Below are 26,590 nucleotides of genomic sequence, written 5' to 3' on the forward strand. Positions count from 1 at the left end.
GGCGGCGCTGGCATCGTCCATGATTCAGATAGTGCTTTTTACGTATCTCCAGTCCAGGGGTCCTGGCATCTGCCGGGTGCCAGTCATAGGATTGGTTCAATTTCGATTCCGATTTCACTTGTCCCAACAGGTCTTCGCAAGCAAAGGGGGGTTGGCATAGGTGCCTGTCGTTGGATGAGGTTCGATATCGACTTCGCTTGCCTCAACAGGTCTTTGTGTCCAAGGGAGGAAAGGCATGCATAAGTGGGCTGGGCTCACTTGTCCTGCCTGGTCTTCTCACGCACAGCATATTTCCAAAGGTCTCGGTCGCTGGTCATTTCCTCAGTGAGGCCTAAAGTTCGAAGGTCGTGCTTCACCACCTCGTCCCAGGTTTTCCTGGGTCTACCTCTTCCACGGGTTCCCTCAACTGCTAGGGATTGACACTTTTTCACACACCTATCTTCATACATTCTCGCCACATGACCATACCAGCGCAATCGTCTCTCTTGCACACCACAACTGATGCTTCTTAGGTCCAACATTTCTCTCAGGGTACTAACGCTCTGTCGAGTATGTACACTGACATTACACATCCATCGGAGCATACTGGCTTCATTCCTCGCGAGCTTACGCATGTCCTCAGCAGTCACGGCCCATGTTTCATTGCCATGTAGCATGGCTGTTCGTACACATGCATCATACAGTCTGCCTTTTATTCTGAGCGAGAGGCCTTTTGTCACCAGCAGAGGTAAGAGCTCCCTAAACTTTGCCCAGGCTATTCTTACTCTAGCAGTTACACTTTCAGCACACCCACCCCCACTACTGACTTGGTCACCTAGATAACGGAAGCTATCAACTACTTCTAGTTTTTCCCCCTGGAAAGTGACGGAAGTTGTTTTCTGCAGATTTTCAGAGGTTAATGCTCCCGAGCATCTGCCACATACAAAAACTATCTTCCCAGTTAGCCTTCCTTTTACATTGCTGCACCTCTTATGTGTCCATAGCTTACACTGGGTACATCTTATAGAGTTTCTACCTACACCTTTTTTACAGATCGAGCAGGGCCATCTTTCTGAAGACATTTGTGGATTGTCTACCTTCCTACTTATTAGGACTTTGGTTTTAGCTAGGTTGACTCTAAGGCCCCTCGATTCTAAACCCTCCTTCCACACCTGGAACTTCTCCTCCAGTTCTGATAGTGACTCAGCAATTAGAGCAAGGTCGTCAGCATATAGGAGCTCCCAGGGGCAACCTGTCTTGAATTCCTCCGTAATTGCCTGGAGGACTATGATAAATAGGAGGGGGATGAGTACTGAACCCTGGTGGACCCCAACCTCTACTTTGAATTCTTCTGTGTACATGTTGCTAACCCTAACCTTACTTACAGCATCCCTGTACATGGCTTGCACAGCCCTCACCAGCCATTCATCTATCCCTAGTTTCCTCATTGACCACCAGATAAGGGATTGGGGGACCCTGTCAAAGGCTTTCTCCATGTCAACAAAAGCCAGGTACAGGGGCTTATCTTTGGCTAGGTATTTCTCCTGCAGCTGTCTCACCAGAAATATGGCATCAGTGGTGCTTTTCCCTAGCATGAAACCAAACTGCATTTCGTCCAAGTTGACTCTCTCCCTAATCAGTTGGGCTATGACCCTCTCTGTAACCTTCATCACCTGATCCAACAGCTTGATACCTCTGTAATTATTTGTATCTAGGGCGTCTCCTTTACCTTTGTAGCAGTTGACTTGTATGCTGCTACACCAGTCATTGGGTATGACTCCTTCGTGTATCACCTGGTTAATTATACGGGTGACTAGGTTATAGCCGACACTGCCAGATATTTTGAGCATCTCTGCAGTAATTCCTGATGGGCCTGGGGCTTTCCCTGTCTTCATGCTTCTAATTGCTTTAACTACCAAAGAATTGTCAACTCGGATGGCTGGTCCGATGAATATATATATATATATGATAAATATGTATATATATATATATATATATATATATATATATGATAAATATGTATATATATATATATATATATATGATAAATATATATATTTCACAAGCAGGCTGTTCTTCCGATCAAATTAAGTGAAACCCTCATCAACGTACCAACGTACCTTGATTGATTGGTTGGTTGATTGGCTGGTTGGTTGGTTGGCTGGTTGATTGATTGAGTGATTGATTGATAGATAGATACATAGATAGATTTCTTTATTGGCCATGCAGGGCTGAACATAGAAGGGACAAAATAGAAAATAGAGCCTTTTTTGAAACATTCACTAGACAAAACTTCCCTCTCTACTCTCACCTTCCTCTTCAGTGGGACCAAGCCCGGAACTATGTGGTTTGTAAGCAAGCTACTTACCACACAGCCACTCCTATATATATATATATTATATATAGGGTATTAAATTTTTACAAATTTACTACCAGTGGCCTAGCATGCATAAAAAGTCAGTAGATAACATTATTCAATATAAAATAGTGTACATTTAAACACAAAGGGATATTACCTATAACGGACAATTTCTACATCCTAGGAGATAGTCAAAATGACCGAAGACCACAAAACAATTTAAGCAATTTCAAAGGGAATGAAAAATAAAAACTTTTACCTTGTTTTTACGGCTATACCTATAGGTTTCAGATTTTTTTAGTAAATAAAATAAAATAATTTAATTTACCAGGCAAATCCTCTTCAGTAACCGAGCCATCTAAGACTAACCTATAATTATGAGACTGATAGCACATGTCTCATCTCTATACATTATAATTTTTTCAAAATCCACTATGCAAGCGTAGTTTCAGTCGGCAGAAAATGAAGAATGCCGAAACGAACTTTGAAAAGCTAATATCGATACTGAGATATCTATATAGGGTATTAAATTGTAGAAATTGCCCGTTATAGGTAATTTCTCTTTGTGTTTAAATGTATTTACATATGTAAAACATGTATTTTATTGTGGCAAGTGGAGAAGGTTAAGTGTCTTAGGGCTGTATTCATGAGTGATTGCATGTAGGGGCCTGAATTGGATGCTAGAATTGGTGGTGCTGGCACAATATTGTGCCAACTTTAGCATTCAGTATGCAGCAGAGGAGAAGTTGGTAAAAAAGTTAAACTTGCTATCTTCAGTTTTGTTTTTGTGTCTCTTCTCACCTATGGTCATGAATATTGGGTAATAGTTGAAAGAGTACAATCACAATTACTAACAGCTGAAATGAGGTCTCTGGTCTAATGTTACTTGACAGGGTAGTAACTGAATGGTTAGGGTTAGGGTAACCAGCTTGTGTAAATAATGAGTTCTACTTGAATGGTGGATAGCTAGTGTAAACATTGGGTGGTAGCTGAATTGGGGGTCATCATCATTTAATGTCCATTTTCCATGCTGACGTGAGTAGGATGGTTGACGGAAATCAACAAGCTGGATGCCTTTCCTAATGCCAACTACTTTACATAGGCTATTGGATGCTTATTTCATGATACTGATACTAGGGAGAGGGAAAGAGAAGCCTCCTTAATCCAGTGGGGTTGTAGTAGAGGAGGAGGTGGTTTTATACCAGGTGTTGAGAGGGTAAATTATGATAGAGTGACAGGCACATGCATCTTGCTTCAGACGAAATAAATGGTTACCTTTCATTGCATATGGTTGGGTTAGGAGTACTAGGAAAGAAGACAATGATGGCGAGTTGCTAGTGTAAATAATGTGTAATATGTGAATAGTGGACAGCTAGTGTAAATAATGGATACACAACATATATAACAGGACTTGGTGCAGAATGACAAGAAGGCAGAAGATGAGAAAAGAAGCCAAAATGTCCATGATATAGTTTTTGGAACTTTAAAAGTGGATTTCATGAAATAATTAACTTTTCTACATCCTATGTAAAGGAGCAAAGGTAATACTTAAAATTCACTCAACCAATCTATTGATTTTTATTTTCTTCAGTTACAGAGCAGAAGTGCCAGATAATGAAGAAATAGCTGTTAACTGGGCAAATTACCAGTTGGAGAAAGCAGCAGGTCTCAATGGCAACAACACCCTAAAGGAGATCTCATCACAGAAGAGTGTCAATGGTGCCAAAAAAGAAACTACTCTCTTAAAGTCAGTCATCAAAAAACTTGAAATGGAATTGTTGAAAGAGAAGATGCTGCATCAGCGCATTGTTCGCAAGAAAACTCAAGAACTTTGTGAGTTGCAACAAGAGGTATTCATTAGTGAATTTTATTTTTATTGTCATTTTCTGAAGTATGCATTCACTAAAATATCTTCTTTAAGTGGTTGCAACTGTGATGCATTTCAGAATGTTATGTCAGGATTCTGGCCTGGAGTGTTTTAAGAAACTTCAAAGCATTTAGTAATTGAGTAATTAAAAGTCGATTAGGTTAGCTTTCTTTGGAATATGTGTTGAGAGTATGTCTCTCTATGGAGTAAAAACCTAGACTGTGAAGAAGGTACTTGATACTATGTACACAAGGATTCTTGTGAAGGCATATGACTAAAGGGGAGATTTATTGACACATTCCACCAATGTACTATTATTGGTCAATTCAGGGTTAGCTTTGCTGGCCAATGCTGTCATCAGGCCATATCAGAAGTTGTATTTTGGAGACTTCCACTCTCATCTGGAAGATGAGAAACTACATTGATGTTATTGGCAGGCATGCACTACATGAAATTGAAGTCCTACCAAATCTAATGGGGGACAGATTCACTAATGTATATTATACATTCACTTAGTTTTTCTGGTTTTTTAAAAAAAATTTTTTAATGAATTTTGCTAATTTTTAATAATTACAATTTGTAAAAAAATATTGTCATTGATATGGCATAGTAAACTCATTATTTTAACATCCACTTTTCTCTGCTGGGTATGGTAGTTGGATGGGACTTTTTCAGGCAATGTTTTACAGATGGATGCTTTTCCTGATACCAGCTATTTTACTCACTTCTGATGACATGCAATGATATGGTGTACTTATTCTAGTAGCCAAGATAATCATCAACATCATCGTTGTCATTGTTATAATGTCCACTTTTTCCTGTTTGTATTGATCTGACAATTCATTGAAGCAGATTTTCTGTCAGATACTCTTTCTTTTGCCAACTCTTGTTTCCAAGTAAGGTGATATTTTCCCATGACTGGCGATGTTTTCATGAAAAGAATGACCCAGTTTGTATGATAGTAACACTCATTTCCAACTGCCATGCAATATCAAATTGAGGAGACAGAAACACTTGCAGTTTAGCAAACGAGAATGATAACATGAGCACCACAACTTAATAAATAAGTTCTAGGGTTGATTCATTTGACTAAAAATTCCTCAAGGCAGGATGGCCACAGTTTAATGACTGAAACAAGTAAAAGATAGAATATACAGAAAGTAACAGAAAACCTGATAGCTTTATACTAAACTTTTTTTGCTAATTGTTTTTTTGTGTCTGTGTAGTTGTGAGCAGACACAAACATTCTCTTGGAGCTTCCCAGCTTTGGTCCAGTGGAACATCAATGATGTGATGGCTAGAGAGAGAGTGGAAGGCAACTACAATTCAGGAGTGGTACTAATTTTCCGCTGAGTAGGTTGGGTCTGCAAGAAACGTTGTACTTTATCCAAGGACACAACATGCCACACAGTTCAGGAATTGAACCCATGATCTTAAAACTCTGATCCCAACACTCTTACCACTAGGCCACACAATCTTACATTTCTGTTATCTTACAGAACAATAAATGTATCGACCTCTATCATAATTTCATTTAATATCTGTTTATCTTGATGAAATATATGTAGGTGTAGATGTAACTTTGTGGTATGAAGTTAGGTTCAATCTGTGTGGCACCTTGGACAGGTGTCTTCTACTACTGGGTCAAGCAAAGCCTTGTTTGTGGATTTAATAGACAGAAACTGAAAGAAGCCTACCACATGTGTGTGTGTGTGTGTGTGTGTGTGTGTGTGTGTGTGAATATGTTTTACTATGTTGTTGCCTTGACATTGTATGATAGGCGTAAAGAAATGCAAGCGGTGTCATTCATTTCCAGTCTTCCATGAAAACATGTAGTTATTGTGGAATATTGCTTTACTCGGAAACAAGTAAAGGTCGGTGACAAGAAATACATCCAGCCATAGACAACCTGCCTCAATAAAATTCTGCCTGACCTATGTGAGCCTGGAGCGGTAGGTGTTAAAGCGATGATGATCAGTCTCTTTCCCCTTCTTTCCTCCCTTCTTCCCTATCTCCCTCCCTCTGCCACCTCCCTGTGTGTGTGTGTGTGTGTGTATGTTAATCTGGTGACCCAAGCAGACATTTCTCTGTATTAGTTTTATAATTGTGACGTAATATGTTCACTAGAGCATATGTGACTTGAATTAAGGTTTTGTGGCTGGAATGCCTTGCCCATCTAACACCACATTCAGTGTGTAGAATAACAATAATTAATTCATGCAATAAATATAGAGTTACTCCAAAATATGTGGAATATCTATGTTCTGTAATTTATGCAATCCACGTCATTAGTGCATAGTAATATAATGATTGTAGCAATTATATAAAGTTTGTAGTTATAGTATTAGCAGTGTTTGTTTATACCTTCTGTTTTCATGTTTTACACATTGTTGTTTTCCATGAATAAAGAGAGATCATTAATTCAGACTTACAACTAAGAACTTGTAGCTTTCCACACTAAACTTGCTATTTCTGTTAGTTAAATTTGTAAGTTGAAGCCATTTTCATTACCAACAAAATTACTGTTGTGGGATTGTAGTCTCTGCCTTTCTCCCCACCCCCCATTTTCTCTCCCATATAAGTATGTATGCTTGCTTGCTTGAATTTCTCAGCAATGGATGGAGAAAGAGCTAGTTTCTCACCAAGAAACAAAGCTCTTTCATTGGAATTTAGACGGCATCAACAGAGTAGTCTTGTGTGTGTGTATGTATGTTTGTATATCTGTGTATCTGTGTATGTTTGTATATCTGTTTATCTCACTCCATATCTATATCTATCTGCCTGTCTGTCTCTCTGTGTCTATCTATCTCTATCTCTCACTCTCTCTATATATCTATCTGCCTGTCTGTCTCTCTGTGTCTATCTATCTCTCACTCTCTCTACATATCTATCTGCCTGTCTGTCTCTCTGTGTCTATCTATCTCTATCTCTCACTCTCTCTATATATCTATCTGACCCGTCTGTCTCTGTTTTTTTCTCTCTCTATCTATCTTTCTATATCTATTTTTCTCACTCTCTATTTCACTCTCACTCATTCTATCTCACTCTCTACCTGTGTATATCTCTATTTATTTATCTATCTATCTCTCCATCTATCTGCTTATCTTTCTCTCTCTTCTGTTCACTCTGTCTGTCTGTCTGTCTCTCTATCAATGCTTAACAAGTACAATTCACAACTAGAAGGTACCAGGTTTCATTTCACTCTGTCACATGTTGGGCAAATGTTATTCTAAAGCTTGCTGAATACACTTGAAACATTAAATTTGAACAGCCATGTATTTCAGAATGGCCACCATGATAGTGTCCAAATGGTCCACTGAAGTCACCGATGAAGAAAATGATGTTGCTCATATCTACACAATTAAATTGTAGTTCTTCATAAATGTTCATATTTAAGGTTCATGAAACTTCTGATTTGTTTTTTATTCAGTTTTATAAATTGATATTTTATATACGGTACAGTTGCTGTCAATATAATGAAATGAGGGAGAGTGAGGGAAAGAGGGATTGGGGAGATTACTAAATCTTTCCCCTTGTTCTCTTTATTTAGGTGAGGCAGCTTCGATCATCTGAACGACAGCTTAGAATACGAGTGAAGTCATTGACAAATGAACTAGCTGTTTATAAGAGGTACTTTAATGTTAGTTTACTGCTGTTTCTTAACTCTTAATATCCTGTCACATGTTGGGCAAATGTTATTCTAAAGCTTGCTGAATACAATTGAAACATTTTCTAAGTCAAAAGCTAAGTTCTGTAATGACTGAACAGAAAATATTTAAAAATAGGTTTGTTTATTCAAATGTTTATAATGTTAGATTATTGTGAAAATTGGAATTATCACAGAGAAGACTTAGTATTTTTTGTTAACAATCATTTAGGCTTGGTGGTGTGGAAGAGGATATTTAAAAAGAAATTTATCTTGTGTATATAGTTTTTAGTTGGATGCAAAATAGACAGCATATGTGGAGACTTTTTATTTACTTTTCAGCTTTGATGGTACTTTAAGAAGTACCCCAACAGAAAAAGTGAATTCAGCAAAGTTGGTAGAGATCCTTTTAGCAAGTGACCAGAAGGAATAGCTACAATTTGGGAAATGGGAGAGATTGTGGGTTGTATAATGAATGGAGAAGTTCCTTGCATTTTGAATGATGGTTTTGCAGGAATTGTGGGGCTGAGTAAAAGCTCTTGAATTTGTAGGTGGTGGGGTTTCTTTCTGCATTTTAGGACATATCCTTTACTTGAACTGCTGCAGCTAAGTCACGAGTCAACCATGTTTGGGACTTGGGCCTGTAAGTTTTGGTTGTGTATGGAAAATAGAGGATCTTGCTCTAGAAGATGATTTCACATACATGCTTAGCTGTCTCTGATGGATCAGCAGTGAGGCATATCCTAGGATAGTTAACTTAAAACTGGCAGAGGTACAACCAGTCAGCTGACTTGAATGAAAGAGGGTCGAGTATCTGTGTGGTGGTGGGGAATTTGGGAGGTATGTGAATGTATGGTGGGTAATCCTGATAAGGCAGTGGTTGGATATTCAATTCTTGCAGAGATATGTATGGTTTGGTAGCAGTTAGGTTTGGAGGTTAGGAAAGCAATCTCGTGTCTATATGTTGTGTGTGTCAGTCAGTGATGGGTGTAAGAAACATGGTTTATTAATTTAAAGAGGTCTATGGTGTTTGTGTGTTGGTCAGTGATGTGTGTAGGGGATGAAACGAGGTTGATGTATAGAATTAATGTGTTAGTGAAAGTTTCAGTTTCTGCAGTGTAGCAGTATAAGCTGTGAGCATTGAAGTCATGGAAGTTGATGAGTTCAGAGAGAGAGAGAGAGAGAGAAAAAGAGAGAGAGAACGGTGAAGTGAAGTGAAGTGAGAAAGGCTTCCTCAGTATAGGAAGTGGCATGGTTGTAGAATTAGTAGTAGTTAGAGAAATCTAGAGAGCAAATGAGGAAGCAGATTTATTTAGATGAAGAGACACCTTGAGCCAGAGTAAATGGAAGTCTTTACGGTTGATATCTAAGTGAGAGAGAGCCATGTGATAGGTGAGTGAAATCTATATATGCACTGACACAATCTTTTGGAGTGAAATTTGAATACAGTGTGTCACCTGGAGAGCAGACACAGAGCATTGGTAAGGGTTGAAAAACTGTACCTTGGAGAAGAATCATACATATGGTTTACAAGTTAGTAAGGGGTAATGTGATAGTGAAGGGGTTCAAGTTCTTTTGGAATTTATGAATGTTAGAAGAGAGGAAGAAAAATGACCAAGTCTGGTTAGTTTTAGCTTTAGGAATCTAGTAATGTGTAACGGGTGTTAATGTCCTGTGAGGCCAGGATGACTCACTGCTGGGAGCCTGGTTTGGATGCTCGTAAAGGTACCTGTCCATGTGAGGAGTTTTAAATTGGGTGGTTAGATGTGGCTACCACTCCAAAAGTTAATAAAGTGGAGTGGCTGTCTATGCTATATACAACAACATTACATTAGACAAATGATGAGTTTGTGTGTAAACATACCCAGGTACATGCATACACATAACATCCATATGCATGTATGTGTTTGTGTGTGCATACATCATACATACATACATACATACATACATACATACATACATACATACATACACACATACACACATAAACACACACACACACACATACACACACACACACACACAAATTGAGATAGGGGTTGTAAATGCAACCCTCCATGGGATAATGTATATCTAATATACTGCTAGTGAAGTACCCAACAAAGTTAATACATAAGTGTTAATGATTGCGATGCAATCAATTCATTTACTGTATTATATGGGCAAAGGTAAAATGATTTACCACAAATTACTAATACAAGATAAGAAAATGGAGAAATACATCTAAATCAAATATCAATTACCAGATAATACTCATGTCTCATTTTTCCAATATTAGCCTTTTATGGTAGGTCAATATATAGATATAAATGAGACATTTACAAAAATATCATAAGGCCTCTTCGGAGATTATGTAATATCACACGTCCCTCTCACACACACAATCACCAAGATACACACAAGAACACGCATACAAGTACATGCGAATGTCCGCAAGCACACGTTGATGTACACGCACAAACTCCGGTGCAGCGCCACCCGAGCCCACGCCTGTGCCACAGAAATCGCACAACCCCCAACAAAACCCCCCAAAAAAACCCACCTTATATGCTCATCGAGATAAACAACTTATAGTAATTATAGACTCTCACATATTACATATTGGTATAGCAAAAACTCAAACTAGTGCCCTAAGATATGATGTGCATATACATCTTACACCTATAAAAGACTTTGTGGGGTTCCGAATATCATGCATATATCAGGATAACTATATATTTTTGTATGGGTTTTTTTTTTTTACGGTTGGTTTGTTGATGGTTGTGCGATTTCTGCGGCACAGGCGTGGGCTCGGGTGGCGCTGCACCGGAGTTTGTGTGCCAGCGTATGCGTGCGTGTCCGTGCATGTACATCAACGTGTGTACTCTCGCGCGCTGTGCTTGTGGACATTCGCGTGTACTTGTATGCGTGTTCTTGTGTGTATCTTGGTGATCGTGTGTGCGAGAGGGACGTGTGAGGGTGTGCCCGGCCATGAACTCGCGTGTCCGTGCGGGGGCGTGCATGCACATGTATGTGCATGTGGGTGCATTCCGGCGTATCCACTTATACTTACTATATTAGGTTTATCTTTGTGCCCTCCTTAATTTGTATTCCATTTTATTTATCTATCTATCTATACATGGATATATATATATATATTCATATTTATTTATTTAATTATTTATTTTTGTTTATTTGGCACTTACTAATCTATAATTAATTTAATTTATAATTAATAAACTTATTCTAAATTAACAGTAACTTCTGTAGGTGTGTGAAAATGTGTATGTATACGTATGTATGTTTTTATACATATAGGTATGATCGTGGGTGGATGTACAGATGTATGTTTTTATTACACATATGAGCACGCAGTTGCGTACTTGGATATGTATATATGTATATGCGAATATTTATTCTTGGGTGGATATAAATATAGGTTTTATTTGTACGTATGAGTGCGTAGATATATATTTAAATATATATATATATATATATATATATATATATATATATATATATATGTGTGCGAAAGTTCCCTGACACAGTATAGGAAAGTGTATTAATATTTATGCGTATATGCGGATGTGCGTGTGAGTGTGTGTGTTAGTGTGAGACACTGCTGCCAGTACTGATATGTCTATAAGCCATGCGATGACAGACATGCACTCTGCAATTTAGTGAATGTGTAGAGATGTGTCGGGGTGTATTCATGTGTGTGTGAGTTTCTGTGTGGATGTATGGGTTTAGGGTTAGATGTGGATGTGTATGTTTTGCTTGTGCGGGATGGTGGAGGTCAGGCGGCTCTAAATTGACCAACCGCAAGGAAGATAATGATAATTTTAAATTCAAATCCAATAGTGTATTTATGTTATAAGGAAAATTACTAACTGGAACCCGGACATACATATATACCACTCTGGATCCTAATGTAAGCGTTATTAATAATATTATGAATGATAATAATGGTAACATTAATGGTATTGACAACGATAATGATGCTAACTTTAATGACACTTTAGAAATTAGTATGAAGTAATATAATGTACTATTGACTATGTATATTTGCATCTAGGTACTAATTTGTGTATGTTTATTATCACAATATTAAGTCGAAAAACTGAGACATTGAATGTAGAACACATATATATAAATCCTTAAAATCCTTAAAAATGTTTTAGCCCGAAGGCCGCGGCCATGCTGGGGCACCAATGTTTACTAATTTATATTATTTATTTATATTATTATGTATATGTATATTTTTATATGTATAAGAGTGTGAGTATATGCACTCATATCCCTCTCTCTCTTTCGGAGAGGCACAAGCACCTACACGCACATATACACACACGGCAGTTACTTCCACCTACCGAATTCAATCACAAAGCTCCGGTCGGCTCGGGGCTATAGTGGAAGACACCTACCCAAAGTGCCACGCAGTGGGACTGAACCCGAAACCATGTAGCTAGGAAGCAAGCTCTCTAACCACACAGCCATATATGTATATGTTGTATTATGGGTATGCACCCACACACATGTGGGTATATATGTAGACTGATTTATATTACATAATCTCCGAAGAGGCCTTATGATATTTTTGTAAATGTCTCATTTATATCTATATATTGACCTACCATAAAAGGCTAATATTGGTAAAATGAGACATACTTATCTACATGGCCGAAACAGCTGTAAGATGTAATCTATACTTATATTTATATTTACTTATATTTATATTCTCTTTTATATATATTCTACTTATTATACAACATTACTCTTTTATGTACACTTTTTTATGTACATTCCTTTATGTACATTGATTTGTTCTGCTTTTTATATTTAACCCTACAGTCTCTTATGTGGTGGTTTAATAAAGTATGTGATTGAGTATTATCTGGTAATTGATATTCACCCCCCACTACTGACTTGGTCACCTAGATCTCCCCCACTACTGACTTGATCTAGGTGACCAAGTCAGTAGTGAGGGTGGGTGCGTTGAAAGTGTAACTGCTAGAATAAGAATAGCCTGGGCAAAGTTTAGGGAGCTCTTACCTCTGCTGGTGACTAAAGGTCTCTCGCTCAGAGTAAAAGGCAGACTGTATGATGCATGTGTACGAACAGCCATGCTACATGGCAGTGAAACATGGGCCATGACTGCTGAAGATATGCGTAAGCTCGCGAGGAATGAAGCCAGTATGCTCCGATGGATGTGTAATGTCAGTGTACATACTCGACAGAATGTTAGTACCTTGAGAGAAATGTTGTACCTAAGAAGCATCAGTTGTGGTGTGCAAGAAAGACGATTGCGCTGGTATGGTCATGTGGCGAGAATGGATGAAGATAGTTGTGTGAAAAAGTGCCAATCCCTAGCAGTTGAGGGAACCCGTGGAAGAGGTAGACCCAGGAAAACCTGGGACGAGGTGGTGAAGCACGACCTTCGAACTTTAGGCCTCACTGAGGAAATGACCAGCGACCGAGACCTTTGGAAATATGCTGTATGTGAGAAGACCAGGCAGGACAAGTGAGCCCAGCCCACTTATGCATGCCTTTCCTCCCTTGGACACAAAGACCTGTTGAGGCAAGCGAAGTTGATATCGAACCTCATCCGACGACAGGCACCCATGCCAACCCCCTCTGCTTGTGAAGACATGTTGGGGCAAGTGAAATCGAAATCGGAATCGGAATCGAAATTGAACCAATCCTATGACTGGCACCCGGCAGATGCCAGGACCCCTGGACTGGTAGTACGTAAAAAGCACTATCCGAATCGTGGCCGATGCCAGCGCCACCTCGACTGGCTTCCGTGCCGGTGGCACGTAAAATGCACCAATCCGACCGTGGCCGTTGTCAGCCTAGCCTGGCACCTGTGCGGGTGGCGCGTAAAAAGCACCCACTACACTCACGGAGTGGTTGGCGTTAGGAAAGGGCATCCAGCTGTAGAAACATTGCCAGATAAGACTGGAGCCTGGTGCAGCCTTCTGGCTTCCCAGATCCCCGGTCGAACCGTCCAACCCAAGCTAGCATGGAGTACGGACGTTAAACGATGATGATGATGATGATGATGTATGTCTCCATTTTCTTATCTTGTATATATATATACACTCACACACACACACTGTCTTCTCTTTTAGAAATCGAAGTAATTCTGCACGCAGTTCCCGATTTGAACAGTCTTCCTCTTGTGAAAGTCTCAACTGTATGACTCTACGGAATCGGTCTTCTTCTCGAGAGCGAAGTAGTTCGCGTGAGCGTCCGACACTACGTAGAAAACAATCTAATTCCAAAGAAAGAAAATGTTCCAGAGATGGAGTTTACTCTTGTAGCCATGACAACAATATGAATTCTTCCAGAAACAGCGCAAATTCTACTGGATCTCATAAGAATTACAGAAGTCGTACTCCTTCACCATACAGTGAGTTTTGAATTTAAAACACTTCTTTGCCTTGATCTGATTGGCTGAGTTGATAAAGTATCAGCCAATCAACCACAACGATTTGTATCCAGTTTACTTGTGTCACATTGTACCTTTTGCATATGGAGACACTTAATCCTTTTACTACTGTAATTCTGTTTAAATATCTTGTCTTTGTTTGAACAAATTTTGAAACTAATGAAAAACTTAGTAAAATAATTTTGCTATTATTAAGCTGGTGTTTAGAACATAAATAACATGAAATATTAATGGATTGTTTTTAATTTAAATGACTTAAAAACAGAAAATTTGTATCATAGCCCCAGGGATGGTCTCAGGCAAGTTGAGTCTGAATATCTCAGTCCCTGTGGGAAACATAGATTCCATAGGGATATTCAGTTCATTTCTATCAGTAGTGCACTGGTGGTATTGGGGGAGGGGAGAGTCATGCGAAGATTATTGGTGTAGACCCTTCTAGGGTGTCAGTGGCGGGTGCTATAGTCGCTTGGTGTTCAGAATTGAAATCTCTCCTCTTTTGTCATTTTGAATGGAACTGCCTGCCTTGACTGTGTTACATAGTGACCAAATTCACACAGTATCGTTCCCCAAAACATATCTGTAACTACATATCTGTGTGGTAAGAAGCTTGCTTCCCAACCTTGGGCAAGTGTCTTCTACTATAGCCTCAGGCCAACCAAAGCCTTATGAGTGGATTTGGTTGACAGAAGCTGAAAGAAGCCTGTTGTGTGTATATATATGTATATGTGTGTGTGTGTGGTCTATGTTTTTACACCCCCGCCAGAGTTCGGCAACCACTGTTGGTATGTTTATGTCGCCATACAGTACCAGGCTTAAAAAAGTGAGCACTGAGGTCAATTTGTTTAACTAAAAAATTCCCAAGGTGATACCTCAGCGTGGACACAGTCTAATGACTGAAACAAGTAATTTATATATAGGAATTTCCAGACAAAATTTAATTTGTTTATGAATGCCTGTTTTCAAACTGATGAATGTTCTGAAACAGTTATTGCTGATAATATGAAGCAATGAAATTTCAAGCACCAAGAAACTTTTCTTTTAGTATTTTTACACACCCTTGTTCAACTCATTGACTGTTGCTGGTTTTGTACCATAAACTTTACCTTTTAAGTATTTCCATAAAAAAAAAGCAACAAAAAACTAGTGGTGTAATGTGGTGTGTTTATAATGTGCATGGTTTATTGATGAAAGGGGACTTGGGACAAGTCTTCAAATCCTCTTATATATAATGTGTATGTGTGCCTGTATATATATCATCATCATTTAACCCTTTCATTACTGTATTTATTTTGAGGTGCTCTGTGTTTCTTTCAATTACTTTAAATATAACAAAGAATTTAGTAAACTAACTTAATTATCATTCAGCTAGTGTTAGGAGCATTAATTGTGACTAAGATTTGGTGGAAGATTTTAATTCAAAACTTATGAAAACTAGACATTTGTACTCAGAACCAGAGCCAGTTTCAGCCGGGTTTGTAACAAAAGGGTTAACATATGTTTCCATGTGGGTATGAATTGGATGGTCCGACAGGAGCTGGGAAGTCGGAGATTGTACCAGATGCTTTTTGTCTGTTTTATCATGGTTTCTACTGCTGGATGCCTTTCCTAAAACCAACCACTTTAGAGTGTACTGGACGCTTTTTATGTGACACTAGCACAGATGCTCTTTTTCATAACACCAGTGCTGGTGCTTTTTACATGGTATCAGCACCAGTGGGGTCACCAAGTGTCTTGCAAGAAAGACCTCTCTGCTGAGAGAAGGAGTGGAACTGAGGGAAGTGGGTGTGTACCAGGTAAGTGGTTAGAGTATAATAGAGTAACAGAGATAGTTGTCTCACTATTGAGGAGATATATGTATATAGTTTCCATTTCTTTTTTCTAGCAACATTCCGCAGGTTTGATCCAACAGCTTATATTAAAGAACAAGAAAGGAAAAAAGAAGAAATTCAAAGACGAAAGTAAGTATTACTTCTACTTATTATTTCCATTAATAATGAAAGTGCATTTGGTTTTAATGTATTAAGATAACTTAATAATCTTGTAAATATTTTACTATTACAATGGAAAATGCAGACACGGGGGGGGGGCTAATAATCTTAAGTTATTACACCTGGAAAAGTACAGGGCAAGCATATTTATACTTAAAATATTGCAGCTGTAGTTAAAATTTAAATAGATATTTAAATTTAAAAGCTAAAAATAATAGCTTTTATTAGCTACTCTTTAATTAAAAAGTAACTCAAATAATAAAAAAAAATTTCAGTAGCCCCATTAAAAATGTGCCTCCACCTTTTAATTATAGAGTAGCTAATAAAAGCTATTATTTTTAGTTTTTAAATCTAAATATATTTTAAAATTTTAACTATAGTTGCAATATTTTAAGTATAAATATGCTTGTCCAGTACTTTTCTAGGTTTAATAACTTAAGAATATTAACCTCCAGGTGTCTACATTTTTCATTGTAATCCACTTTTTTCCCAAGCAATGCAATTAAACTAATAAATTGTGACAATTAATAATTTATAATTTTACCTGATTAAAAATTTTTCATTTTATTTAATACTTTGGTTAAATAATTTTTTCAATTATTTTTCATGTTTGATGATTGAATTAAAATAAGAGTACATATAAATTTAAATAAATAAAAAGTGAATTGTAAGAGCACTTTACACTGGCTCATGATAAAATCAAAAATTGAGATAAAAAGAGAGAGAAATCTTGCAGAAATCTTTCTACTATAGGCACAAACCCTAGCATCACTTTTTTTTCTTTCACTTTTTACCTCATACCTTTTTTCTATAAATTTTATTTAATAAAATTAGCATTTTTAGATTCATCTCATTTTGATTTATCATTTGAGCCTAAATAAAATATAGATTGCTTTTAAATTAAGTTTTTTGAAGTCAAAGTGACTTGAAGGCGTTACGTTTTTTCGGCACTTTTGGCTTCACAACTTCTTTATATTAAAGATTCTTTTGATAAAATCAACATTTTTAGATTCCTCTCGTTTCAAGAAAGTTACTTTGATTCAAATTCAATTTTTTGCCTTACACTCCATTTTTGGACCTCACATATTTTAACGTAACTTTTTCTACTAAACCAAATCTCAATATTTTCATGCCAAAATGTAGCTTGGGCAATGATTATTATAGAACTGTTAACAGTTCTGGATTTGGTTGTGAAATGAGTTAGTGACAAAGCTTTGAAGAAACTGCGAGTGAGTAAATATTGGCCTTAAGAATACTATTCAACCTTGGTAGTGATTGAATGGTATTTATCTCATTAATGCTCTTAAGGAAAAGCTTGAACATCACACAATCTTATTTCCACTCTTTACATATCTGATCACTCACACTTATGTCCAATATAGCTTTATCTTGATTAAAGTCCAATAATTAAAGGGGGAACAAATTGAGGGAATTGTAACAAACACTCACATATACATACACATTCATTTCCACATATGTACATTCACTCACAGCTACTCTCATATACATATATACATATGTATTTATATATTCTTTTATTCTTTTACTTGTTTTAGTCGTTTGACTGGCCATGCTGGAGCATTGTCTTTAGTCAAACAAATCGATCCCAGGACTTATTCTTTGTAAGCCTAGTACTTATTCTATTAGTCTTTTGCTGACCTGCTAAGTTATGGGGACGTAATTACACCAGTATTGGTTATCAAGCGACAGTGGGGGGGGGAGACAAACACAGACACACAAACATACACATATGTACATATATATATATATATATATATATATATATATATATGACAGGCTTCTTTCAGTCTCCATCTACCAAATCCACTCACAAGGCTTTGGTTGGCCCGAGGCTGTAGTAGAAGACACTTGCCTAAGGTGCCACACAATGGGACTGAACCCTGAACCACGTGGTTGCTAAGCAAGCTACTTACCACACAGCCATTCCTGCAGGATCCAATAGAATCAAGGTATTTTGATAACGAATAACAATTTCACTTGAGGAAAAGGATTTTTTTACATGATGTAATTGTTTTGTTCATCAATAAAAACACATGTCTGAAACAGGTGTAATGAACCTCATTCCTTTTGTCGTCATCATCATCATCATCGTTTAACATCCGTACTCCATGCTAGCATGGGTTGGACGGTTCGACCAGGGATCTGGGAAGCCAGAAGGCTGCACCAGGCTCCAGTCTTATCTGGCAATGTTTCTACAGCTGGATGCCCTTCCTAATGCCAACCACTCCGTGAGTGTAGTGGGTGCTTTTTATGTGCCACCCGCACAGGTGCCAGGCGAGACTGGCAACGGCCATGGTCGGATTGGTGCATTTTACGTGCCACCGGCACGGAAGCCAGTCGAGGCGGCGCTGGCATCAGCCACGATTCGGATAGTGCTTTTTACGTACCACCAGTCCAGGGGTCCTGGCATCTGCCGGGTGCCAGTCATAGGATTGGTTCGATTCCGATTTCGATTTCACTTGCCCCAACATGTCTTCGCAAGCAGAGGGGGTTGGCATGGGTGCCTGTCGTCGGATGAGGTTCGATATCAACTTCACTTGCCTCAACAGGTCTTGTGTCCAAGGGAGGAAAGGCATGCATAAGTGGGCTGGGCTCACTTGTCCTGCCTGGTCTTCTCACATACAGCATATTTCCAAAGGTCTCGGTCGCTGGTCATTTCCTCAGTGAGGCCTAAAGTTCGAAGGTCGTGCTTCACCACCTCGTCCCAGGTTTTCCTGGGTCTACCTCTTCCACGGGTTCCCTCAACTGCTAGGGATTGGCACTTTTTCACACACCTATCTTCATCCATTCTCGCCACATGACCATACCAGCGCAATCGTCTTTCTTGCACACCACAACTGATGCTTCTTAGGTACAACATTTCTCTCAAGGTACTAACATTCTGTCGAGTATGTACACTGACATTACACATCCATCGGAGCATACTGGCTTCATTCCTCGCGAGCTTACGCATATCTTCAGCAGTCACGGCCCATGTTTCACTGCCATGTAGCATGGCTGTTCGTACACATGCATCATACAGTCTGCCTTTTACTCTGAGCGAGAGACCTTTAGTCACCAGCAGAGGTAAGAGCTCCCTAAACTTTGCCCAGGCTATTCTTATTCTAGCAGTTACACTTTCAACGCACCCACCCCCACTACTGACTTGGTCACCTAGATAACGGAAGCTATCAACTACTTCTAGTTTTTCCCCCTGGAAAGTGATGGAAGTTGTTTTCTGCAGATTTTCGGAGGTTAATGCTCCCGAGCATCTGCCACATACAAAAACTATCTTCCCAGTTAGCCTACCTTTGACATTGCTGCACCTCTTATGTGTCCATAGCTTACACTGGGTACATCTTATAGAGTTTCTACCTACACTTTTTCTACAGATCGAGCAGGGCCATCTTCCTGAAGACATTTGTGGATTGGCTACCTTTGTACTTATTAGTACTTTGGTTTTAGCTAGGTTGACTCTAAGGCCCCTCGATTCTAAACCCTCCTTCCACACCTGGAACTTCTCTTCCAGTTCTGATAGTGACTCAGCAATTAGAGCAAGGTCGTCAGCATAGAGGAGCTCCCAGGGGCAACCTGTCTTGAATTCCTCCGTAATTGCCTGGAGGACTATGATAAATAGGAGGGGGCTGAGTACTGAACCCTGGTGGACCCCAACCTCTACTTTGAATTCTTCTGTGTACATGTTGCCAACCCTAACCTTACTTACGGCATCTCTGTACATGGCTTGCACAGCCCTCACTAGCCATTCATCTATCCCTAGTTTCCTCATTGACCACCAGACAAGGGATCGGGGGACCCTGTCAAAGGCTTTCTCCATGTCAACGAAAGCCAGGTACAGGGGCTTATCTTTGGCTAGGTATTTCTCCTGCAGCTGCCTTACCAGGAATATGGCATCAGTGGTACTTTTCCCTGGCACAAACCCAAACTGCATCTCATCTGAACTAACTCTCTCTCTAATTAGTTGGGCTATGACCCTCTCCGTAACCTTCATTACCTGATCCAACAGCTTGATACCTCTGTAATTATGTGTATCTAGGGCGTCACCTTTACCTTTGTAGCAGTTGACTAGTATGCTGCTACACCAGTCATTGGGTATGACTCCTTCGTGTATCACCTGGTTGACTATACGGGTGACTAGGTTATGGTCGACACTGCCAGATATTTTGAGCATCTCTGCAGTATTTCCTGATGGGCCTGGGGATTTCCCTGTCTTCATGCTTCTAATTGCTTTAACTACCAAAGAATTGTCAACTCGGATGGCTGGTCCCTCTGTTGGGTTGACATTCGGCAGACTCTCTTTATCCCATTCATTTTCTTTATTCAGCAACCTTTCATAGTGGCATCTCCAAACCTCTCTGTTTGCATCCTCATTTAGCGCAAGTGAACCATCATCCATGTGGACACATTTCTCTCCTACCACATCACGATTCTCTCTCACACACTGTCTTGCAACACGAAATACCTCAAGTCTTTCATCCTCACGGCTCAGAACATTGGCAAATTTTTTCTTATCCGCTTCCCCTCTGGCTAAATAAACCTGTCTCCTAGCTTCCCTTCTGGCTGTCTGATACAATTCCCTGCTACCACCGTTCTTCCAGTCCTTCCAAGCCTGTCTCTTTTGTCTAATAGCCCTGTCAACCACAGTGTTCCACCACCACGTTACTCTGGGTCGAGATGGTACTTTGCTCCATCTACAGATCTGGTCAGTGGCTGTCAGCAGATTGTCCCGTAGAAATCTCCAGTTGTCTTCCACATTAAGTGAAGCTATATCCCCTTCTATTTCGTCAAAGGCTTCGAGTAGTATGTCTCTAAATCTCTGTCCATTTGCAGGATCTTTTAGCTTCCAGACCCTTCTCCTCCAAGCAGGTCTTCTTCTGGGCAACCATTTAGCTCTGATCCTGAAGTCGCTAACTACTAATCTATGTTGAGGAGTACATTCTTCGCCTGGAAAGGTTTTGGCATTTATAAGCAGCCCTCTTTCCCTTTTTCTGGCAAGGATGTAGTCAATCTGGCTAGTGTGTCTGCAAGAACGGTAGGTGACTAGGTGAGAGGTGGGTTTCCTGAAGTTGGTATTGCAGACCATAAGGTCATTTGCATCACAGAACTCCAGATATATACACACACACACACACACACACACTTTTAAAAAAGCTGAAAAAATTTTCACAAGTTGTTACTCAGAGTTTCACATTACTGTTTATTGGACAGTTGTGATCATACTAACTTACTTTACCTTTGAGTACCTGTTTTGTTCCACCTTGTTTATGTGCTTACATGTATGTGTGTGTTTATGTAGGTATGTGTGTATATATATATATATATATATATATATATATATACAGTAGTGGGCATGGTTCCACTAATCTGCTAACAGCTAATTAGCGAAGCTAGCTCTTTGTTTTGCAGTTTAGCATTTTCGCTAACTTTGGAAACTGTTAGCGGACCAATTAGCTTCTGCTAAATTTAGTTCTGCTAACTTTAAGTCTGCTAACAAAATTTATACATTTGTTCCTGTTTGTTGTTGGTGTGTCTTGAAGAGTCCATCAAGCACATTATTGACTGACTACATGTTCATGTAACAAGATGTGATTGGTTGATGCAGCTGCAGCTAGCTGAACAGCATTGTGTGTGTGTGTGGAGGCGCAATGGCCCAGTGGTAAGGTCAGCGGATCTGCGGTCGGAGGATCGCGGTTTTAATTCCCAGACCGGGCGTTGTGTGTGCCTATTGAGCGAAAACACCTAAAGCTCCATGAGGCTCCGGCAGGGGGTGGTGGCGACCTCTGTTGTACTCTTTCGTTCCAACTTTCTCTCACTCTTTCCTCCTGTTTCTTGTCCTCGACTTCCTACGCAACTGCTGAGCCTGGATGCGCATTCATCCATCCGTCGATGCTCTCGGTGTCGGGGTTGACCTGCTTTCTCTTCTGCGGGATCTTACGAATAGCAAAGGACCACGTTTCGGACTTCTCCCACTAATGGGACGAAGACCGCTTTGCTCAACAAACAAACAAAGCAGCATTGTGTAATTCTGCAGTGTTGAGTTGTGTTCACTTACAATGTTGTCACATTACAGACAGTCTTACAGTGTCAGTGACATACAGTGTATGTTATTAGCTTATCAAGTTATTGTTTATCGTTATGGAAGATGAAGATGTTTTTGTTTGGCCTGAGGATGAAGGGCCTGTTGAGGAGTCTGCAATGGCTATGGATGAGGCAGCAGTCATTCAGATTGAGAGACAGGAGTCTCAGAACCTGTGGTCCAACTTGGAGGACTACTTTGTTTGTTGTTACATCAAGGGATAAGAGGAACACCAAAATACTGTACTTCCGGTGCATCATATGCCAGCCCAAGGAGACAAGTGGCAAGCCACTACAATTTGAAGTTGCATGTCAAGAGGAAACACCCAGCGCATGCCGTTCAGTTTGAGGAAAGGAGTTAGGCTGGCTCTTTCCATGGGAAACACAGGCAATCTTCTTGTAGCAGTGCCAGTAGCCAGTATCTAGGCTGGTGTGCTAAACAAAAAAGTACACCAGCCTAGCATTGGCAAGATGTTTGCCCAAACTGCTGGCACTGGCATCCATCGGTCTGTGATGGACCGAAGGATTGTAGACCTGTTTGTCAACAACATGCTACTGCTGCATGTAGTGGAGTTCCTTGGCAAGTCTTATAAGTGTTGGTAGCTACAGCAAAGTAAAGAAAGACCCAACTCTGAAAACAGAGAGGAAGTTGTCACAGATCTTGATCAAGAATAGGGAACACTTTACACCAATAAAGTACAAACAACTAACTCAACACTACAGTAAACTACCACACATGTACAGTCTCCCTAAAATTCACAAAGTTGGTATTGCATTAAGACCTATAGTGAGCTGTAGAGGTTCAGCATGTCATCAACTAAGCTGCTTCCTTGTGGAAATAATCAGTCCATTAGCAGGAAAGTCAACATCATATGTGAAGAATTCCACCCATTTCACAGAATTGACCAAGGATAACCCCCATTGAATTCAACGAGATGGTGAGTCTAGATGTGATAAGTCTGTTCACCAAAGTCCCGACTGGTGAAGCACTATCGGTGATTCAAGAAAAACTAGTGACAGACACCTATCTAAAAGAATGCACTGGTATACCAATAAGAAACTTGATGGAAATGTTGACCTTCTGTGTAGAAACTACCTACTTCAGTATGGACACTGATATATATCGACAAGAAGAGGGTTTAGCTATGGGTTCACCATTGTCACCAATAATAGCCAATATATACATGGAATTCTTTAAGAATTTGGCTTTAGGATCAACACCACTAAAACCAATCCTGTGGCTGCAATATGTTGATGACACCTTCATACTCTGGCCCCACCAGGAAGATGTCCAAGTGCTGTTAGATCATGTGAACTCAATAAAGCCATCCATACAGTTCACAATGGAAAAGGAAAAAAGACAATCAGCTAGCATTCCTGGATGTATTAATAACACGCACCAAGTATGGATTCAGGACATCCATATACTGCTAGCTGACTTTCACTGGATGATATCTTAACTTCAATTCCCACCATCTGTACAGTGTAAAGAGAGGAATTGTTCAGTGCCTAAAACATTGAGCAAAGAATATAAACAGCGATCGTGATACCCACCATGAAGAAATTATCAAGCTCAGTAACAATCTATTAAGCAACAACTACCCCAAAACATACTATCTACTCGAATTATGTAGAAAAGAGAGGATGAAACCAATAAACTCTCTACAGTTTGTTTACCCTGTGTGAAAGGTCTCTCCGAAAAGATACAAAAGATATGCGGCCCATATGACAGGACAGTATTCAAGAGTAATACAACACTTCGCAAATATCTCCTTCAGGTAAAACCACCAATAGAAGAGAATATGACCAAAAACTGTACTCCATCCCAAGGCAGCTGTGGTAGGTTATGCAAAGGTGAAACATGCCACCCTATCAAAATATGGGTAGAGGAACATCGCAAAGCTGTGACATGAGGAGATATTGATAAATCGGGTATAGCTGATCATGTATGGAAAAATGGAGATCATCTCCCCCTGTGGGATGAAGTTAAAATAATAGACAGAGAGCACCACTGGAAAATATGAAAACTAAAAGAAGCAGCACATATGCTAGGACACAACAACCTCCTAAGGAGAGCGAGTGCACATATGAAAAGCATATAGGAACCGGTATTAAGGAAGGATAGGAAAATATTTGATTTATAAGCCCTAAAAATTCACTCCATAATTGCTCATGGGCATATGGCATAGTGGTTAAGAGCGTGGGCTACTAACCCCAAGATTCCAAGTTCGATTCCAGGCAGTGACTTGAGATGACGACGATGAAGAAGAAGGCTGGAGGGTATATCAGCCGATACGTTGTGTTAACAACAAACAAGATGAGGACAAATATTCGTCAAATGTGAATAATGGTAATAATAATAATAATAATAATAAGACCTGTATTTGTTTTGATATTAAAATTGAAAAAATTGACCTTATTTGTAAAACAATTGGGCCTGAGTTTGCACTCTCTAAGCAAATTTTGTTCCTGGCTTTAAAGCTTCCAATGTGTATATTCAGAGTGTGTGTCTAAAGTGTTAGTTTGTTTACATCCCTGTAGCTTGGCAGTTTAACAAAAAGAGACTGGTTTAAGTACCAGGTTTAAAAAAATATAAATACTGAAGTCAATTCATTTGACTTCAAGGTGGTGTCCCAGCATGGCCACAGTCTAATGATTGAAACAGATAAAAGATAAAATACACACACACACACTAAAGATGAAGTTAATGGTCTACCAAATTTATAAAGATTTTTAATAACTTATCTCACTCCTTTAGAAATATATTATTTGATTTTTAAAAAACTTATATTTTAAGCAACTGGCGCAAAAAATCTGGGAAAAGCAATAACAATTCGCAGCCATTTGGAAAACTATATAATTCTCAGAGAAAAGGTATTTACCTGAATTTTATTATTCTGCTATTGGTTCCCTTTTCCCCTCCTATCAACACCTGGTATATTCCTACCTCCCTTTCTATTACTCGAAGACTTGATCAAAGGGGCTCTTTTTGCCTTGGTGATTTCACTAGTCACATGAAAGAAAGCACTGATACATTCTGTAAAGTGGTTGGCGTTAGGAAGGGCATCTGGCCATAGAAACCATACCAAAGCCAGTATTGGAGCTCGATGTAGACCTCTGGCTTGTCAGATCCTGTTGAACCATCTAACCCATGCCAGTATGGAAGGACATTAAATAATGAAGACAATGATGATGATGATGACACACACCCAAAAGGTCATCTACCTAATTTCCTTTGCAAGGCACTGAGCAACTCATTTGCCCTAGGATAGAATCTGGAAGTGATTGCAAAGTGAATTTCTTAATCGTGCAGCCATACCTAGACTTATTTCTTTCTTTGTGTAAGGAAGTCATCATCATAACCATCACCATCATGCTGATCATCATTATTGTTTTAAAGTCTATTTTCCTTGATAGCTTTGAATGGATGGCTGTGCAGTGTTATATATTGCCATACTTCTCAATTCTGTGACATATTTGTCTATAAGTTTGAATGTTCTTTGACTAGAAGTTGCTTTATCTCTTTTGCCAAGAAAAGGATAATAATAAGGACTAATAATAAAGACAAGCTTTATAAATTAAAAGTGATATTGTCTAGGGCATCAAGGCATAGAAACCAAACCAAATCAGACTAGAACCTGGTGCTGCTCTCTGACTTGCCAGCATGGAAAACAAACATTAAAGGTTGATGATGATGATAATGCTGATCATGATAATGATATATTACCACTGCTTGAAACTGTCAGTCATCCCCTACTCACCTCTTCCTTCCTGTTCTTGTCTAGCATTGCTCATCCACCATTCACTACATCTGCCTTTCAACACTACTGAATTTTTACAGTGGTTACCTACCTCCCTTCATCTGTTCCTTGTCTCTTATCCCCCATCACTCTTTTGCAGCCTCCATGCACCTATACTCCTGGCCCCTTTCACTCCCCTCATTTCTACCCACCTTGTACTTTTCAAGGTTCACCTCATCACCACTTTTTTATCTCTTCCTTGCTCCATCACAATCACCCCCACCCTCTCTTCTGAAATGTGAGTAGCCATGTAGCTCCTCTACAGCCTCAAACCTGCTCTGCTTTAGCCCTTGCTCTTATACTTTTACTCTTCATCTCCTAGCATAAAGCTACCCACTTTGGATTCATAGTCCTGCAAGCTGATTGATGATCTCACTTGTACTAGTGGCACAAAAAAAAAAAGAACCCAGTACATGTAAAGTAGTTGG

At 39.3% G+C, this 26,590-nt stretch overlaps 1 protein-coding gene across 6 annotated transcripts in view; it reads left to right on the plus strand.

The window, feature by feature from the left end:
- The window catches only part of LOC115216489 (coiled-coil domain-containing protein 61), a 90,684-nt gene that overhangs the window by 46,316 nt on the left and 17,778 nt on the right, over window positions 1–26,590 (plus strand). For all 6 annotated transcript variants that reach the window (XM_029785909.2, XM_029785911.2, XM_036506917.1 and 3 more), the window contains 5 exons: window positions 3,930–4,188; window positions 7,756–7,835; window positions 13,962–14,242; window positions 16,164–16,239; window positions 25,160–25,236. In XM_029785909.2, coding sequence (XP_029641769.1) covers window positions 3,930–4,188; window positions 7,756–7,835; window positions 13,962–14,242; window positions 16,164–16,239; window positions 25,160–25,236 — 773 coding nt within the window. The remainder of the gene's footprint in view (window positions 1–3,929; window positions 4,189–7,755; window positions 7,836–13,961; window positions 14,243–16,163; window positions 16,240–25,159; window positions 25,237–26,590) is intronic.

Source organism: Octopus sinensis, linkage group LG10, assembly GCF_006345805.1.
Source record: "Octopus sinensis linkage group LG10, ASM634580v1, whole genome shotgun sequence".
In the NCBI taxonomy this organism is placed as follows: domain Eukaryota; kingdom Metazoa; phylum Mollusca; class Cephalopoda; order Octopoda; family Octopodidae; genus Octopus; species Octopus sinensis.